General features: G+C 50.6%; 1 protein-coding gene across 2 annotated transcripts; it reads right to left on the bottom strand.

Moving 5' to 3' along the window:
* Positions 1-1,026: 1,026 nt before the first annotated feature.
* Positions 1,027-17,289, bottom strand: INPP5B (inositol polyphosphate-5-phosphatase B). 2 transcript variants are annotated; one of them, XM_054170475.1, is made up of 22 exons: positions 17,177-17,289; positions 16,885-16,964; positions 16,396-16,493; positions 15,987-16,016; positions 15,448-15,558; positions 11,675-11,768; positions 10,146-10,316; positions 9,375-9,476; positions 8,865-8,979; positions 8,119-8,235; positions 7,129-7,316; positions 6,505-6,616; positions 6,231-6,340; positions 5,423-5,558; positions 4,740-4,850; positions 3,931-4,093; positions 3,544-3,779; positions 2,811-2,924; positions 2,395-2,479; positions 1,898-2,025; positions 1,537-1,648; positions 1,027-1,240 (listed from the first exon to the last, which is right to left on the bottom strand). In XM_054170475.1, exons 1-22 carry the CDS (start codon positions 17,231-17,233, stop codon positions 1,116-1,118), a joined length of 2,595 nt encoding a protein of 864 aa, XP_054026450.1. In that variant the 5' UTR covers positions 17,234-17,289; the 3' UTR covers positions 1,027-1,115. The 2 variants fall into 2 exon arrangements, with proteins under 2 accessions (XP_054026450.1, XP_054026449.1); XM_054170474.1 differs by lacking the exons at positions 15,987-16,016; positions 16,396-16,493; positions 16,885-16,964; positions 17,177-17,289 and adding an exon at positions 15,678-15,877.
* Between the last annotated feature and the right edge of the window lie 749 nt (positions 17,290-18,038).

Genomic DNA, 18,038 nt, shown 5'->3' on the forward strand with positions numbered 1-18,038 from the left:
ACCGCGGGGCCTGACAGGAAGGGCGGGCCCGGAGCTGCTGCTGCTATCGGGACCCCCCAAGCCCCGCCCGCGCCGAGGCGCACAGCTGTGGTGCTGACACAAGGTGCTGCCACCCCCTAGAGCGGAAGGGAGCGGGACCAGCGCCGAGAAGCGGCGGTGCAGGAGCAAAGGCTCTGACAGGCTGCGGCCCAGTCTGGCAGCCGCGAAGCTCCCCCAGGCGCAGCACAGCTCAGCGTTAGACGCAGCATCGCCGCCCAGTTACACTACAAACGGCCATTTCGTCCACACTCAGCGCAAGTTCAAACTAGAGCGTGCAAGGCGCAGACAAGTTTTCCATGACTCTATTTTCACCTCAGTGCTCTCAACGATCCCTCCAGGTATCCGCAGAAGCTGCTTGTCACCGGCTGTGGCCACCGAGCAATGGGCTACAAATACCTTCACAGCTCAAAGTGTATTCCCAAAGCCCGGGGCTGCCCCGGGGTAGAGGTCTCATCCCTCGCACCCACCTCTCCTCCCACCCCATTCCCACCAACGGCAGCAGCTGCACACCACCCTCCTGTCGTTCCAAAATAACTCCCTTTCCTGCAGGCCAGTCTCTTACCTCCACTGGGTGACCAATACAGAGTGGTGCCTGCTCTCAATGCAGGCAGGAAGAGCAATTCCTCTAACGCCTTCACATTGCCACCCAACCCCAAACTCTGTGCCAAACTCTGGCAGGACTGCTCCAGGCCTTCTACAGCAACCTGAATCAGTCAACAAACCAAGAGCCCAAACCAACACTGAAAACAGGCAGAAAGGCTGGAAAAATGCATGGGGATCTTTTTTATTTAAATAACAAGGACTTAAAAATTCTTTTAAGACAAGTAAAATAAAATATAGAGTGTGACTATCAGCTTTTCTTATAGTTTTGTCTACATACAGCTTATTTGGAAACCTGATATACTTTACAACTGAAACACTGACACCTGATTCAAACTGCTTGATCTGTGCTTTCAAAAGCAAGAGATTGTATAAAACACTGTGATATAAACCCCCCCTAGCAGTGTACTGTACAAAAAAAAAATCTATACAGTAATTTGATCTCTAAAAAAAATCAGATTAGCTACATCTGAAATTCATGGTGAATTGCCTTCTCTCAAAAGGAACTGATGGATGAATTGCTGAGCTTTCCTCTTCTCTGCTACATCAGGCGTAGAGCATCCAGGAGGAGGTCGAAGTAACAAGCCACCAAAGATACTAGCTGCATTTAAGCCAGAGACACACAGTGAGAGCCTGTCAGCAGCAAGAGATCAAAGGTAATTCCACCAGCCCCACGTGAAGTCAGAGTGCCTGGCTTCAGAAGGGGGTGAACGACCCTCTCTGAGTCACTGCATCACTGTTCCCAGGCTGCAGCAGCGACTGCCTTCTCCATGGATGGTTTCCTCAGTTTTAAATGCCTCAAAACAGCAGAGGCCATGTCCACGCTCACTCTGGGGACGTGCTTCGTTACACAAACTGCCAAACTCCCCTGAACAAAATGCTTGTTTTGTGCCTTACCAAGAATATTCACATCCAAATGGTTTCTCTCCGAATTTTTCAGCAGTTCCCGTAGAAATGCCATCAGATATTCAAACACGTTTTTATGGCATCGTGGCAGCTCAGAGACAATCTGAGGAGGGGAAAAGAAAAAACATTTCTATCGAAGACAAGGCAATGGCTTAGCAGCTTTGCCTACTGCCAACATCACCCTGTCTGCAAATACCAGCAGCTCCTTATAACCGTGAAGCACCAGTTCTAGATCCTTCTACTATCAGATGATTAAGTCTCTGAGAATAAAAGCCTGTTACTGGTCCAGCACCTTCCCCCCACCTCCCAATCTGGAAGGACAGCAGGAGTCTCCCAGTGAAGCCTGCCATACCTGGCTGCTCAGCAGGTAGCTGCTGGCACTCTCCAAACAGCTGCTGTAGAAGCTGTAGCAGATGACAGGCTCAGGCAGGCTCTCCAGAAAGAGCAGCAGGGCTTCTGCCACTGAGTGGTTGCTGCCAACTGGTCCAAAGACAGTTAAGGAAGAAGCAAGCAGAGCATGATCTGTTTTGGTTGCATTTCTGCTGAAGCACTGTTTGCTCAGGTCTCCAAGAACTCCTGCAACCATTGTTCACAGCTTTGACTGCACACCTGCTTTCTGTTGGCAGCTGGACACTTGGGTATGTCATCAACAATCCCTGTCAGCATCACAAGGATTTGGCAGGGCAGCTGCACCAATTCCAAGGAGCAGGGAGAACTGAAGACTTTGGTCACCCCAAGACGAGACAGTAATTTAAAGCCATGGTGGAGCACAGAAGCCTGCTGACATGTTTTTCAGCTTTGGTCACTAAGGCTTGGAGGCCCTCCCTGGACACCACTCTAAAAGGATACAGAGGGTATCGTACATTCCTGTGTCCAAACAGTCTCGGATCTGCTCAAATTCGGATCTGAGGCCTGGCTGCTGAAACAGGTCCTCCTGCAAAGAAAGCCATGAATCAGTCTCAAGGAAAATTAGAAGTTATTTGGGTAATGTCATTATAACCTGGCTGGAAAAATGCCTCCAAATCAGTCATCAGTACAGAAATTTCCATGAGCAGCTCTTGTAAGGCTGCAGCACTGAAGCAGAGAGTGGTGCAGAAGGACAGCTGATGCATGCCACATACAGACAAGGTCACCACCACAAAACAATGCAACCAGGGGCACCGGGATCACTGCTAACAGATGTCCTTGATCTCTCTTACCACTGAGCACAAGTTAGCAATGATCATCATTACCAGTGTTGTGTGTGCAGTATAAATCTTGCCCACCTGCTGGGAAGCATTGCGGTACAAGTGTTCCACCATCATCCACAGCTCCTTTGGGATGTCCATAGGCTTTTCAGCTTCAGCAGCATCTTCACTCATTTCTAGTGGCATCAGAGTCTGAGACAGAGAGGTGTGAGGAGGAGGGGAAACAAATGAGAAAAGAGGTAGTTAGCCAAGTTCTTATTCAGCTCTGCAAAAATGCCTCACAGAGGTTATACCTGAGAATGAAAAGTTGTTAAGTAACTGTGCAGCTCTCCTCCCCAGTCCTCACACAGACTTGTCCCATGGGCACACTGATACCAAAAGTCCAGACAGAAGAATCAGGCTGCTCTCACAAACGCCCTTCTCTACACCCAGCTCTGTGGAAACATTACATTGTCCCTCACAGACGCACATCTCTCTCTGTTCAGTGCAGAGAAAGCCAAAGGCTGCAGGGAAAAGGTCCACATGTAGAAGTTTCACATCTTTTTCCAATGTGCAGGCAGAGCAACTGGGATCTTAATGTCAGTGCTCTCACATGGAATGGGTTGGTTCATCCATGTGAAGAACTAAAGCAAGGTTTGAAGGTAGTGCACTGGAGAGCACAAGTTATGTCAGCATTCTCAGGCTATGGACCAGGGAAGTGGAAGGTGGCTCTTTTATCACTAAATAGTGGCTCTTTTATCAATAAACAGGGCTTAACATCCAGTTTTAATGGATCTGGTGGGTTTGGGAGGGAATCTTGCCTTTAACTCACAAGTTTCCGAATGGATTCAGCTGACATGTCCTGGATCGGTTCCCTCATGTAACAGAGCGTGTGAATGGGAGACCCAAAGCAACTTGGCAAGTAGTTGCCTGTTACAGACAGAAAATAATCCTTCCCCCCGTTAAGATGCAGGACCAAGATATCTTCCAGTTTTTCCTCTCCAGAGTTTAAGTGTGTAGCTGTTGATTTATTAACAAACACCTCCAACTCAATTGTGATCTCAGCATCTGCCAGAGGGTGACAGGAAAAAACCCATACTCAGTTAAAAAAGGTATTAAAGCAGTCAGCCTGCCAATAGAGACAGCAGTCTCAAAACAGCTGAGAGCTGAGCCAGATGGTGACACTATTAGCTGATTAACGAGGAGGAGCTGAGCTCACCTGCCATCAGAAAGCCCTTACTGGGATTAGCAATCAGCCACTCCTTGCAGTAGGTTTCCTCATTTAGTTTGCTGATGAATTCGAACTGGCAAGGCACTGGTCCATTGCGGATTGTAAATTTCTCCACCTGCAGCTGCATGTATTTAACATCCTCAAAATGGAACTAGAAACAAACAGTCAACAATCATCAGCCCGTTCCCGGCACCAGCAGCAATTCCTGTCCTGTGGTTTAATCATTAAGCAGCAAGATACCCAGATTAACCCTCTTGCTCCTGCACCCCTTCTCTTCCAGGACTCTGCAGGATTACATCTGCTTACTTTGGAGGCTAAAGTGATTTGCATCAATGAGCCCTTTAAAACCAACATTCCCTTGAGCCCCAACAAAACTCAAACCCAAGATAGCTGCAGCCTCAAAGGTCTCATTTGCCTATCTTTTTCAGTCCTCGACACACAAAGCAAATGCTGGTTTTGTGACCTTCTCCAAATCCTTCATATTTTACATTTTATGTTTCAAAGAACAAGTCAGAGCAAGGGCCACTAACTACCCTTTTACTGCCTCTTCCCACCTCAGGGAGTAACACACCCTGCATTTCAGCCACGTCCCTGTGGATGGAATTTACCTGCCCCTGACCGGAAGCAAGTATTTCTAAGGCTTGTAAACACAGCGTCTGCAAGGCAAAATATTCTGCTTGTTTGGAACCACACCCTGGGGTCTAGAATCCACCTAACATCCTTCTACAGCTGGACACATTTCTGGGGAGAGGGGCTGCTCAGCTCTCCAGTGAGTCACAGCAGTGACCATGACCTACCTCTCCCCGGGACAGGGTCACTGAGGGGATGTTGGCGTTCTCCAGCTTATCCAGGGAGCGAACTATTTCTTCAAAGGCTTTTCGATAGAGCTCCTTGTTCACCACCTTCACCTGTAAAGGACACACATCTCACCCACTGGCATCACTGTGCCTCTGCAGGAGAGCTGGGACACAGGTGGGAACATAGCATGCAGTGCTTGGACTTCAGCAGCACATTTAGTGCATATATGACCTGTAAGGAACAGTGCCAGAGCTCCCCAGGATCCACAGGGGAGGCACCCCACCAAAACTAGCAAGAGAGTTGCCCTGTCAGGACCAGATCAGCTTCCTTTTAAGAAACAGAAGAACGCTGACAACACAGGCCTGTGTTGTCTTGTCAGTGATGGAGCATTCCTGCACTGCAAGTTTCTGTCAAAATTATTTGGAAAATAAGAAAGGCCAAAGAACACCTCCAGACAAAAACCTACAGATGTTCCTGCTGTGCTGCTTGACTGAAGTATCTCTGGGCACAGCCCTGGCTTACAGTGAACAATCCTATCTGGGTTATCTTATCTAGCCCACCTTCTAGGCCATTGTTCTCTGGGGATGCCATGAAGGCAGGAGGAGATGGAAACCAAAGAGAACCTCCCTCCTCCTTCCCTTCTCCCCAGGCAGAGGCCAGGTCAGCAGAGGGATTTTCTCACCCCAATGTCAAACAGGGAGCTGACAGGTTTGTGGTCACTGATCTTCAGAGCCATGTGGCTGCGGTAGCTGCGCTGTGCGATGTTCTGCCCCTTCCAGAGGATCCGATCACACCACGCTGGAACACGGCACTTCTCACTAGGACAGAGGCAAACACTGCAGCTCAGGGGTAGCAACACTGCAGGGCAGGATCCTGCTCTTTTCCTGACATGGCCCAGGGCCAGTTCAGTGCCCAGCTTCATTCGAGTGGTTATAAAGGGTTCAATTGTCTGCTGGGGGGGATCTGTGTGTCACATTTCACTCTCTGCTTTTCCAAACACACAATTATTTGCTGTTCTTTTGATACACTTAACACACAAAGCAACATTCAGAGACACCTTTAAATAAGAACCATGAAAAGTAAGGACTCAGCCTTTGGAGAACACACTCAGCTACAGACAGCACAAATGCACCATTTTGAACCCCAGCTGGCCTGGGGGGTAAAGCAGGTACCAGCAAATAGAAGATGCTCAAAATTTTGCTTGGGAAAAAGAAATGAACCAAACCAAAAGAATTAAACTAAGATGACTTCTTGATTTTGTGCACCTCTAACAAAGAGGAAACCCAAAGGATCCTGGGGAAAAGATCAAGAATAGCTAAGAAACAGCAGTGGAAGAAAAGCAACACAAATAAATGTGGACTGGAGAGGGATTTTGGAGGCAAGGGAGTGGAGCAGCAATAATCTCAGAACTATTTCTTTTTAGCTGTTTTCACTCCCTTCACTGGTAACATTAGCCATTGGTAGCAGCACAGACCAGGTGACCACTGTACCTTGTGTCCCACTCATCACAGCCAGCATCATATTTGTACGTTGGCTGGAATGAAATCTCTCCCTCTGTGAAGCCTTCAAAGGCTGCAAGTGCATTCATTTGCCTCTTCAGCTAAGAGAGAAAATAAAAGACCAAAAAAATTACATTTTGAATAAGCTCAAGCACAATCTCCATCTGAGATCAAAAGGAGATGTTTGGCACCAAGAAGGCCAAGGACTATTGGGCAGTTTCTGGCCAGAGCTCTCAGCACCCCTCAAGGGTAGAGACATCAGTACCTGGTCATACTGGCACAGCTCTGGGAATGCTTTCTCATCCACCAGCTGCTTCACTTTCGCCACATTCAGCTCCTCCAGCCGATAGTTGAGGTCACCCAACCATAAGATCACACTGGAAGAGAGCATACAACAGAGGTCTGCATAGAGGCCTAAAGATGTCAGAACACAAGCACAGCTCCAAAGCAGTGCCTTCAACCACCTAATGCAAGCATGAATTCCTATCTCAGCACCAAGCTGAGAACAAATATAAGTGAACACTTGAAAGAGAAGCTACATCTTCCACCTCTGCTGCTCTGTCACTGCTTCTTCAAAACCTATGCTTTTAATATTCCACATCAGCTGAATCCCACAATCTGCTGGGGAAATGACTGCCCTGTTCCCATTTCATGTTTGAAAATGACACAAGGCCTGGAAGAGCATAAGGTGGCAGCTGACTTGTCAGAACTGCACAGATGCCCACTCTCAAAGCCAGGGCTAGGGTAAAGCATTTCTGTCCCTTCCAGGCTGACAATGGATCCCTGGGTATCTCTTCTCACACCCCTACTGACAACCCTGCTCCCCAGAGCACCCACAAGGCTCTGCCTCACCACAGGCAGCCATTCAGGCAGGCAGAGGGAAGCATACTCATGTTTGCCAATAGTGAGAGGGGGCAAATCTGGATCTGTCTGGCAGAACTGCATCCGGGAGCAGATGTCTTTGAAGTCCTGGTTCCTCCGCTCAAACTCCTCCGTGTGAGCTGCCAGGTGAGAATTCACAACACACACACTGGTGTTGTGGAACTTAAACCTTATGGCAACACCACCTTTGTTACCCTGAAAGATAAAGACAAAGATGGTGGTCAGAAGCCTCCACACAAGAGAGAAGTCCACAAATGAGCTATCAGCAGTGGACAAGCCAGAAGACACTGAGGCAGAGTATTTAATTCCAAGGGAAAGAAAAGGCTGAAAACACCAATTAGTGACAACTACTTAATGAATTCATATCAGTAACTCATGTGAGGGTTGCACACAGCAAGCAAGCACATGGAATTTGGTTTGTAATCAGGAAATTAGTACCAGTAAGGCAGCTGATCAGTTACTTTGTCAAATCCTGAAACCTGTTTAGAAATAAACTGGATCCTTCAACACAAACAATAAAAAAAAGTTGTAAGTGGAGGAGGCACAAAGCTCAGCTGACCAGAAGAGCCTTGACAAGTCAGAGCTGCAGTGTTCACAGAAACTACATTCAGAATGCACAGATTACATTCCAGTCATGTGGAATACCAGAAGGCCAGGAAATCCTCCCCAGGAAGACTAATCTGGACAGACATGGCTCTCCTCATGTTTCCTTGCGTTATTTGCTTTGGGCAAGCTCAGCCAGCATCAAAATCACATAAGAGCAAGGCCCCACGCCGCCCAGAACACGTAATCAGAAAGAAAAGCCTCCAGAGAACATTCTTCCTGGACGTCTCTGAGCCTTGGTGAGCACACAGCAAGTCCCTGAGCTGTGAGGACTCTGTGCTTCTGAAGGCAGCTGCATCCCTCAGCTGGAGGAATAACCACAGTACCCAAAGAGAGGGACTCTCTAGGGCTCTTCTAAATCTCACCCCTCCTCATGCATAGTTGCCATTCTCACCATCCTCCCCATGATTCCAGTTCCCACGGTCTCAACTTCCACCTCAGAGATGTTCAAGGCCAGGTCTGCTTTCACGTACAACAGAAGCATGATCCCCACGAGCCGCACGAGTTTCACCTGAAAAACAAATCCTCTTCCATTACATACAGGGATGAGAGAGGTGTGATGAGAGAAGGTACATTGGCCCCCAGTCAAGAAGGTGGGCCACCAAAATACAGATGAAGAAAAAGAGAGTTCCAGGTTCATCTGACAAAGCAGCTGGGCTCCCACTACACAGGCACTCCAGCAGCACACCACAGGAAGGAGGCAGGGAAAAACACCCCAGTAAATGAAGCTGAAACTTAAAGCAAAGCCTACAGGCACAGATACAGCCCATGGAGCTTCCCTTCAACAACAGGGACAACAGGCACAACAGGCAGACCTAAGGAGCAGGAGCCAAAGCACATGCAGTATTCCTACCAGGACACCTTCCTAATTCATTCCACCATGCATGGAAGAAACTCCCCCTCAAGACAGCAGCTGCACGTAGAGGAAGCTCCTGCCTAGCTCTGGTCTCCTGTCCTGCTCCTGCACAGCAACACTGTCTACTACACCTTCACACCTTCAGAGCACTCCTGACTGAGCAAAAGCCTGCAGATCACAAGCCTCTGGAAGACACAGTGATTGAGGACAGCAAAAAGCAAAGGGAAAAGAGACCCAAGTGGAATATAATTCCACACTTAAACCTCCCCAAAAGCCACATTTACCTTTGCATATTTGGCATCGGGGTGCAGACTATCAGTTACAGCTTTAAACCACTCCTCTTCCTTCGGGGTGTCATTGAAAAAGAAGGCTTCTTTACTCAGATCAAGCTCCTGGAAACTGTGTTAGAGGAAGGAACCCATGGATGCATGCATTTGTTTATAACTCTCCATCCCTTTCCTCTGGGAAAGAACTAAATCAATTTATACTCACTAAATTTATAACTGAAAACTCAAATTTGGTTATGCTGATTTAGAGCCATGTTAAATGTGAATTATTATTAGTGTTAACTGAGTGACATTAAAGATTCTGTAACACTACAGTGCCAGAGAGTGCAAACACTACCAGAGTGACAGCTTCAGACTGCAGAAACACTCCAGGAGCTGTGAGTAGAGAGGGGCAATGCAAACAGTCCTCAGCTGTGGTGTTCTGGCCAAACATCCCCATGCTACAGATTCACCAGCAAGCAACCCTCAGTCAAAGCTTAGAAGGATAGACCAGAGAGAGACACTCACCCCACACAGTAAACATCTGGAGGTTCAGCATCACAGCTCAGCCAAGGCTGGAGGCTCTCTCGAGGTGATTGACCATTCACGTTGTAGGTCCCAACAAAAAACCTGGAAAGAAAGTAACTAAATCCCAGAGCTGAAAACTGCAGAGGTGATGGAAATGTCACCATTACTAACCCATGTACTTCCCACTACATGTAACTGTTTAGGAGTGAATGTTCCCAGGAGGGAATTAGGAACAATGTGACAAAGTTTAAATCCCTAAAATGATTTAATTACAGCAGCATCTCACAGAAGGATACAGAGTTTGACACAGAGTGCATATATTAAAAAGAAAAAGCAAACTACAGCTGCACAGTGGCAGTTTGAAAGGATAAATTCACAGAGTGGCATAAAAGGATTTTGACCACAATAAAGTCTTGGTCCTGAATATGCATTTCACTCAAGCTCTTCTGAGCTCATTGGAGCAACTCCATGGATTTGCAAACAGGGCAGTGAGAGAGAGGGTCAGAGGTGCACAGAACTGATGCATTTCCAGACACAGATAAGCACAGGAGAAAGTCTTTTCAAAAGGGCCATTTTCTCAGTAAGAGCCATGGAAGCAGGTCTTGGCAGAGACACAAATGCCTAAGTGAGGAAAGCAAGATGTTCTGCAAGGTATGGGCCATGCTCTCCTGCAGTGTCTCCTGCTTGCAGCGGTATCAGGTGAAATAACACACACAAGATATTTTATCTTACTCTGCACAAAACCAAGTTCTTCTCAGGACTGACCATTACCTGAAGCTCTGGATGTGTGTATAGGAGTCTTCCATTTGTACAAGCTGAGATTTAACAATGGTATCTCTGAGTCCAAACTTTGGCTCTGATAAGATGGAAGCCTTGTTCGAAACCATGACGCTGGAGGACTGCACCGCTTCAGCTGTCACTTCAGGTTTGAGTTTGTTTGGCCTGCAAAAGAAAGCAAAATTGCCTGATGAAACCCAGGACATACACACCCCAACCAGCTTATTTCTGCCATCAAGGACTTGATTTGCATTCATCTGTTTCACTAAAGATATATAAGCAATGTTTGGGACAAGCATCAAAACCATTTCTTGGAATGATTCTGCTCTCTAGATAAAGTAGTTTAATAAACTCAAATCACAAAGGGTTTTCACTAACCCACTGCAGCCCCTTGATTCAGAGCAGGCCTTACTCACACCTGGATGCTGGTACAAAACCCCTTATGCTTTTCCTGCTCACTGGGGCAAGGAAATGCAAATCCCATCTTCCACTGCCCCTGCTCTCCCCTTCTGACCTCAGCAGAAGAACAAAAAACCCTGTGTGTTTAAAAAGCCTTCTGCTGGAAAATCCCAGCTCTGCTGAGAAAGGAGGCAACACAGCATGGGTGGAGGTAGAGGTGCTTTAGGATCTTGTGGCTCTGCAAACTCCTTTTGCAACACTAATAGTGCCTCAGCTTGGGAGTTCCCACAGTGAGTGGATGGTATAAATTTAAGGTCAACAACCTGCACACGGGTGCCAAGGACAGCACACAGGCAGACTTTGAAGGATATGCATCAGGGTCCACAAAGTCCTGGGAACTGGAAAAATCAGACTCTAACATTTTAAGAGTGTATCTATGAGACACTGTGGCCCTAAGCCAAACCTTTCTGAATTCAAAATAAACAACACTGATGGGTCCTGCCCCACTAACAGCAAAAATATGTCCAAATAGGGGACTAGCAGGACCAGCTCCAAGAGGCTGTGCTGAAATTCCCACTGAAGTTCTGACAGCCTGCTCATGCTGAACTTCTTTCCCTCCTAACTATAATCTGCAGATTCTTGCCTCAAAAAGTTGCCAACCTCTACTCTAGATCCCACCACCTCTGGGGACTGCAGCCCACAGAGTCACCACCACATGGAAGGAGGCAACACAGGTGCTACATCGCTCAAGCACTGGTATGTGCAAAGACCTCACAAGCTGCCACCAGAGACACCAACCTTCCCCCTTGGTTCCCAGCTGAAGACCAGGAAACCCAGACAGAAAGCTCTCTGCGCTTCCTTTTTCTTCCTCTAGACACCAAAGCATCAATCATTTGCCCACCACAGTTCATTCCATCCATACAGTCACCCACAAGGACCCAGGACTTTGGTGCTGTGCACATTTACTATCACTCCACAGGTCTTGTGTGGAGGGAAGGCACAGCCAAGCCAGCAGAGGAAGGTTACCACCACAGTTACTCCTCACTGGACCTTCCACAAAGGGCTGACATGCACAACTCAGTCGCTCTACCAAACCTACAGGAGAAGCACCAGATACACCATACCTGGGAGCACTTTTACTGGTGCTGTTGTGGCTCTGGTTCTCACTAACCATGAGCTTTTTTCCATTCAATTTCACACTTTCAGAGCCAACCACATCTAGAAAAAAACAAAACAAAACAAAAGTTAAACACCATGTGTTCTTTCATTTATGAACACACTAGGTGAGTGCTGGCTAAGGTGTGTGAGCAGAATATCATTTGAATTTGTGTAGAGAAACCAAGTGCACCACAGTCTCTCTCTCTCTCTCTCTGTTATCTGACAGATTTAGGTTATTTTGACAAAACTGTTCTGTGATGATGCAGCCTCCCCTCCAGAGAATGAAGGGACACTAATGTGCTGTGTGACTGTGGCACAATGGCTGGGTGCTGCCTGCCCATGTGCAGGTTGCTGTGGGCTCTCCCTTACAGCTAAGCCAAACCAAGACTTAGCAGCACAAAACCTAGGACTTTCTCCCAGGAATGCAGAAAATGTGTGCTAGTTACAGGTTTTGCCTTTCTGAAGCGGGACAGGGAAGAGAAAGGGGAACAAAATAACAATAATATATTAAAACAATAACAGTAACACAAAACAAACAAACAAACCCCACAAACACCAAAACCCCACCACACCATTTCAAGGGTTTCTACCTTGCAAACAGGCAGCAAAGCACAAGAGTCTCCCCACTCGAGGCAGTGCAGCACAGACTGACCACATGAACCCCCCTGTCCCCATCAGAAGTGGTGCAAGCTGCACATCCCTAAAACACAACAGGGCTGCTCCCATGCAAACACAACTAAACTAAACTAAATGCACCATGCTAGGCTAGAACAATCTGGCCAGTCATTCAGGGCTCTGTTCCAGTTACAACATTCTGCTCCTACAAGTGGCAAAGTAACAGTTAAAAAGGAAGATTCTGTATGGGGGTCTCCACTTTTAAGATGTACAAACAGCAACCTCAAGATCATGCTACTTAGCACACAAATCTAATGATGACAGTGAGGTTGTTCTTAAGGTTCTAGTCATTCAGCTGAGCTTCTCCTCAACTCACAAGAATTAAAATATCACTGCTGTCACAGGACCTTCTCCAGGATGAGAGCACAAACCAGACACAGAACATGAGGTACTTGACCTAAGCAGAGTATAAACAAACTGCTAAGAAGTGGCCATATTCTTAGCTTGGAAAACCTCTTCTGTCCAAGAGCCCTCTGAGGATAAAGACTGTGTAAGAGGATTTATCAGAGGCTGAAGAGCACCTGACCCAGACCTCATTACAGATCACACCACTGGAGTCACACAGGGCTCACCAGGAGCTACACACATTCTGAGATGCACTGCCACACGTGGCCCCAGTGAGCTGGGACAGAGCTGGGCCTTAAGTATTTAATCAGTGCTGCCTCAGCCCCAGCAAGTTCTCCTGACCACACAGTCAGTCTTGACAGTGCCAAGAACCAGCTTGGACTTTCACTTGCAGCAGGGAGGAGCAGCTCAGGCTGTATCACCTACACAGGATGAGACTGCTTGACAGCATGCACCAGGTGTCAGTGGCTGACATGGCTGTTACACCATCCAAAGATCATGGTCACACCCCACAGCTTTCTAACCTCCTTAGCAGAAAGGTAGGATTCTCCCAAGAAAGAGATTTGTCCTGGAAAGGGGCTGTTTCCTTTAGATAAATGTGCATCTCTACACATCACTGTAGCCAGAGGGACCTACACAGCAGGAACCTGAAGTGGAATGTTTTAGCAAGATAATGATCTTGTTCAAAACTGAACTGGGCACAGAAATGCTGAGCTGTGTGCAGAGATTACAGAGCAGAGGAAGGCATCTGGCCTCAATCAGGCAGGATTTGCATTAAAGAGATTTAAGCAGTAATAAAGAGGTTCTTGTTAAAATGTGCAGTGACATTATAATGCTGCTCTACTGCAGGAACACATCCTATCATCTGGATAAAGCAGGATCTGTGCTCAGAAGGGAGAATTAAATTTGCCTTACCATTGGTGATAGGAGCCTTAACTCAACCAGTGCATGAATAGCAGCTGTGTGGGGTTGCCCTGCCCTGGAGGGAGAAGGGTTGTTCTGCTCAGGGTTCCAGTGAGGCAGCACCCCAGGTGTGGCTGTGGCTGCACTCCCTGGCACAGGGAGCAGGCTTTAGGGAGGGGTTCTACTGAAATTGTGAAGCTAAACCATACAGGGTAAAGAACACCTAAAGCCTTTAGATTCCTTTACAGATGCTCTCATTCATCAGCCAGCCTTAATTCACAAAAGGTGTTATGAACCAATATCACTCTAAGAGCAAGTGGCAGCAGTTACACAGCAATGAAAGTTGCTTTGATTTGCCTGTGGAAGTTGCTCTCTCAGTGCATGTGTTCATTGAACTAGTTGCAGCTATTCCTGGAAGAGAGCAGACAAAACCTCACTCCAGATCAATTTCTTCTCCAAAAGACCCCAAGTGATGACAGAAAGCATTTTCTTCTGTTAGTATGAGAAAAGAAAAAAAAACCAAGATCCCTAGAGTCCTCTGACTCAAGAAAAACACAATGAAGCCTTGAAAAGCAACTCTGTCAAAGCTCAAAAGTGTGGTTTGATAAGAGAACTACTCCCCAAGGAGCTCATCATTGAGTGCTGCTGTGCTCCAGATACAACACAAAAACCACAGAGCAGCAGGGCTGTGCTTCTTTCAGCCTTCCCTCCTAGGCACAGAGAGATGCCCAAGTCTCTCCCAGCAAGTTCCGAGCTGCAGGTTAAAACACCATATCCAAGGGAACATTTCCACACCCAGACTCGGCTCAGGCCACACAGTTCACACAGGGCTCATCTCTTCCCTGGTTTTGCTGAAGTGCACAGCCCACAGGTGCCAGCAGCACCAAAATGCACGGAGGAGCCCAGCCCAAATTCAAACTGGGAAATGCACGACTGAGATTTTGCATCCCTCTCCGCCACCAGGGAATGCCCCAGCTCCTCGCATCACCTCACGCGTGCTCCGTAAAGGGACAAACGGCAAAAGGCGCCGAGACCCGCAGGGGCAGCCGGTGAGCACCGACCTGAAGCGTGCAGAGCCTGACCGATAGCCGGGGGCCGGGGACCGGCATGGCCGGGGCGAGCGGCTCACAAGGAGCAGCGGCGCCGCACCAGGAAAGCGGCGGGAACCCCGGCGATTGGCGGCCGGGGTGATCCGGACCAGTTTGCGCTGCCCGCGGAGAGCTCTGCCCGCGGGATGCCCTGGCAGCCTCCCCCTGTCCAAGCCGCCGGCGATCCCGCGCAGGACGATCCGGCCGAGCCCCCGGACAGACGCCGGGCACCGCGGCTCCGGTTCGCGGTTCCAACCTGTGGCAGGAGCCTGCCTAACCCGGCTCTCACCTCGGCGGGACTGCCCGCCCTTGGACATCGCTGCCGTTTGTCCCGGCACCCGAACCGCCCCGGGAGCCACCCCCGGGAACCGCCCCGTCCCCGCCCCGGCGGCATGTTGGGGCTCATCCCCCACGGGGCGGTCCCAGTGCTCCTAGCTCCGCGGGTTGATGGCCCTGGGTGACCGCTGCAGGGGCGAGAGGATACGAAGCGAGGCTCCGCTCACGGGCCCTGCTCGGTCTGTCGCTGCACCGACCCAAGGCACAAGGCGGCTGTCACCTATGGCACCTGCTCAGCCCAGTGCCGATCTCTGGCCCTGCGGCATCATCACAGCGACCGCCACGGCCCTGCCAAGCTCCCGCCGTCACCGCGTATCTGCGGGGCACCACCGCGGGGACCGCGACACCTCCACCCCCGCCCAAACCCGCGTCCGGCACACGGCAGCTCCTACCTGGGCTGCAGCTGCCCACCTCCTGAAGGAACGCACGGGTGTGGGAGCCGAAGGGCAGCTGCACCGTGAGCCGCTCATCTCCTGAACGGATCTGGACGGTGACGTCAGAGCCTAAGGACACCGGGAGAAGAGCTGCTGTGGGTGGTGCCTTGGGAACCCAGCACCTGCTGCACTCCATGCAGCGGTGCATACACGCAGCTTCAGCGACAGGCCCCCCTGTGCCTCCTTACCCTGGTCCTTCCCCACGTTTCACATCAGATTGCCATGCAGAAATGCAAAAAATCAGCGTTTGTAATAATTTGGATTCTGCTCACTCAGCACAGTAATTAATCTTCTGCTAGCAATTTTAACAACAGTTGGGAAAACCCTTCACCGGGGTGACAATCCTCATTAGCATGAGGAGTTGTGACACGCAGCACAAGCTCGCTGACAGAGCACAAGACCCCCACCCCCACTAAAGCCTCCCCCCACCCCACTAAGCATGGCTGGTGCAAGGCTGGGGACGCCTGGAACCGGCCTTAAAGCAGCCACAAACTCACCAAGGACAGGAAGGTCACTGTCAAGCACAACTGCAAAGGCAAAACAAAGTCTGGTTACAAAGCCAGGCACAGGTTAAGAGACTGCACTGCTGCTTTGAGCGTGGCAAGCTCAGGAAGCATCTCAAGCCCCACAAGCTCCTTGTAGGGACAAATAGTGGCAGCACTACCTGCGGAGCAGGAGGCCACAGCCAGTGCTGGGAGGGCACTGGGCTCTGGGCTGCAGAGCAAGTAGTCTAGCAGGGCCCTCCAGCCACACTGTGTGACACCAGCATCACCAGGGATTACAAAGTGAAGAAGAAAAGTGAAGGCTGAATAGACCTGGGTCTTAGCAAGGAGAACACCAACACAGGGAATCCAAACCCCTTCATCCCCTTTGGAAGTGATCACCAAGCCATCAAAGTGTTAGTACCTTCTTGCACTGCAAACCCTTCTGTGATGGGGATGACTTTCTCCAGGCAGACATCCTCAGCCGTGATGGCCATCCGTCGGTGGGTGTACACGTGGATCCTGCAAGCATGGAGCAGACACAGACCCAATGCCTCCTCACGTGTGGCATCTCCGCAGGTACAGGCAGACTCATCCCACCCAGCAGTGCCTGCCAGCACTGCCTCATGCAAACCCTAGAGCAGTTTAACGTGCCCACCACTGCCCACACCATCACTGAAGTGCCCAGTGTATTTACACCACTGGCAAAAACCACCAGGCCACACCTCGAGGGTCTGGGCTTCATCCCAGCCCACCCATCACAGACAGGAGGGGAAATGCCACAGACTCCTGCCCAGTGGAATGTCTTTGGGACAGAATAGTTTCCAAGGCCTGCAGAAGTCCCGCAGAGCTCTTGGCCTCTCCATGGATGCTCCCCACGGGCCCCAGCCGCGGACTCGGCCCCGACACCCACGCGTGCTGCCCGCCGCTCTGCACCAGGCCCAGCAGCCGGCTCTCCACGCTGTCCCCGGCAGCCAAGATGCCCTGCACGGCCTTTAGCGCGGGTCAAGGAAGGACCGGGAGAGACGGAGCCCGCGGGGTCGCCGCGAGGGGGCGAGACGGGAGGGGAAAGAAACCGGACCGCAGGGGAGAGGAGGGAGCCCGGCAAGAGGGGAAGGGAGGAAGCCGACCCGGAGGGGAGAGGAGGGAGCCAGCCCCACCACCACCACCACCACCACGCAAGCCACGGCCGCAGCAAAGGATACGATCCGGCACGTCGCGCCCTCGGCCAGGCTCTCCTGGATGGCGACCGACTGATCCATTCCCTGCACCGGGGGCACCGGACGGTGCTCCCCGGGACCGGCCCCGGGACTTGACAGGAGCACCCCGGCCCCGCTCGGCGCGGCTGTCGCGATGCGTCGTGCCCAGCCCCGCCCCGCTCGGCCGGGGCCTCCCCCGCGGCGCTTCCCTCCGCCTCGGTCCCGCCGCTCCCGAGCTGCACCGGCGCTCCCTCAGGCCTTGGCTCCGGGACCGGCCGCGGGCGGGGTCCAAGGTTCCGGATGCTGAATGAAGCGGCTGGGCCGCGGAAATAACGGTGCGGGCCCGGGAACGGCCAGGACCGCCCCGATCCCCGCCCCGGGCAGCGGGTTCACAACCGCCCGCAGCCCACGTATCCTTCCGGCGGGGTGCAGGCGGCTGGAGGACACAGAACCGGTGGAGCTGGCAGGCACCGGCCGGGAGCCTCCCGCAGAGCAATCCCGGCGGGATGGGGAAAGGAGGGGAGGAGGCGCTAGGGTTAGCGGGAAGCTGGGGAGGTTCATTCACCGTACATCGGGAAAGGCGCCTCTCAGCAGCTCCTGGAGTGAGACCTGGGTGTAATTCCGAGAGTAACTCTGCAGAGCGGGCCCGCGGGTGTCAGGACGTGTCCCCAGGCTTTTGTGTGCTAGAGGTGGGAGTTTGGCTCATATCGGCGCTTTTCCATGGATGCAGGAGTGACAGCCAAGATCTAGAGATAAGGGAAAACCGAGCAAGCCCTGCTGGAGTCCCGGCTAGCAAGGCCCGCCAGCATCCCAGCGGCAGAGGCTGGAACCTGCAAAGAGGAAACAAAAGGAGAACTGTCTAGATGTC

This window comes from Dryobates pubescens, chromosome 20 (genome assembly GCF_014839835.1).
Source record: "Dryobates pubescens isolate bDryPub1 chromosome 20, bDryPub1.pri, whole genome shotgun sequence".
Classification (NCBI taxonomy): domain Eukaryota; kingdom Metazoa; phylum Chordata; class Aves; order Piciformes; family Picidae; genus Dryobates; species Dryobates pubescens.

Bases quoted from the DNA above. Each gene is read 5' to 3' on its own strand.
- INPP5B (XM_054170475.1), bottom strand. From the start codon at position 17,233: ATGGATCAGTCGGTCGCCATCCAGGAGAGCCTGGCCGAGGGCGCGACG. The intron at 16,494-16,884 runs GTGGGTGTCGGG...CCATGCTTGCAG, and splicing joins CAGAGCGGCGGGCAGCACGC to GATCCACGTGTACACCCACC. The intron at 2,925-3,543 runs GTGAGTTAAAGG...TCTCTGTCTCAG, and splicing joins CTGAATCCATTCGGAAACTT to ACTCTGATGCCACTAGAAAT.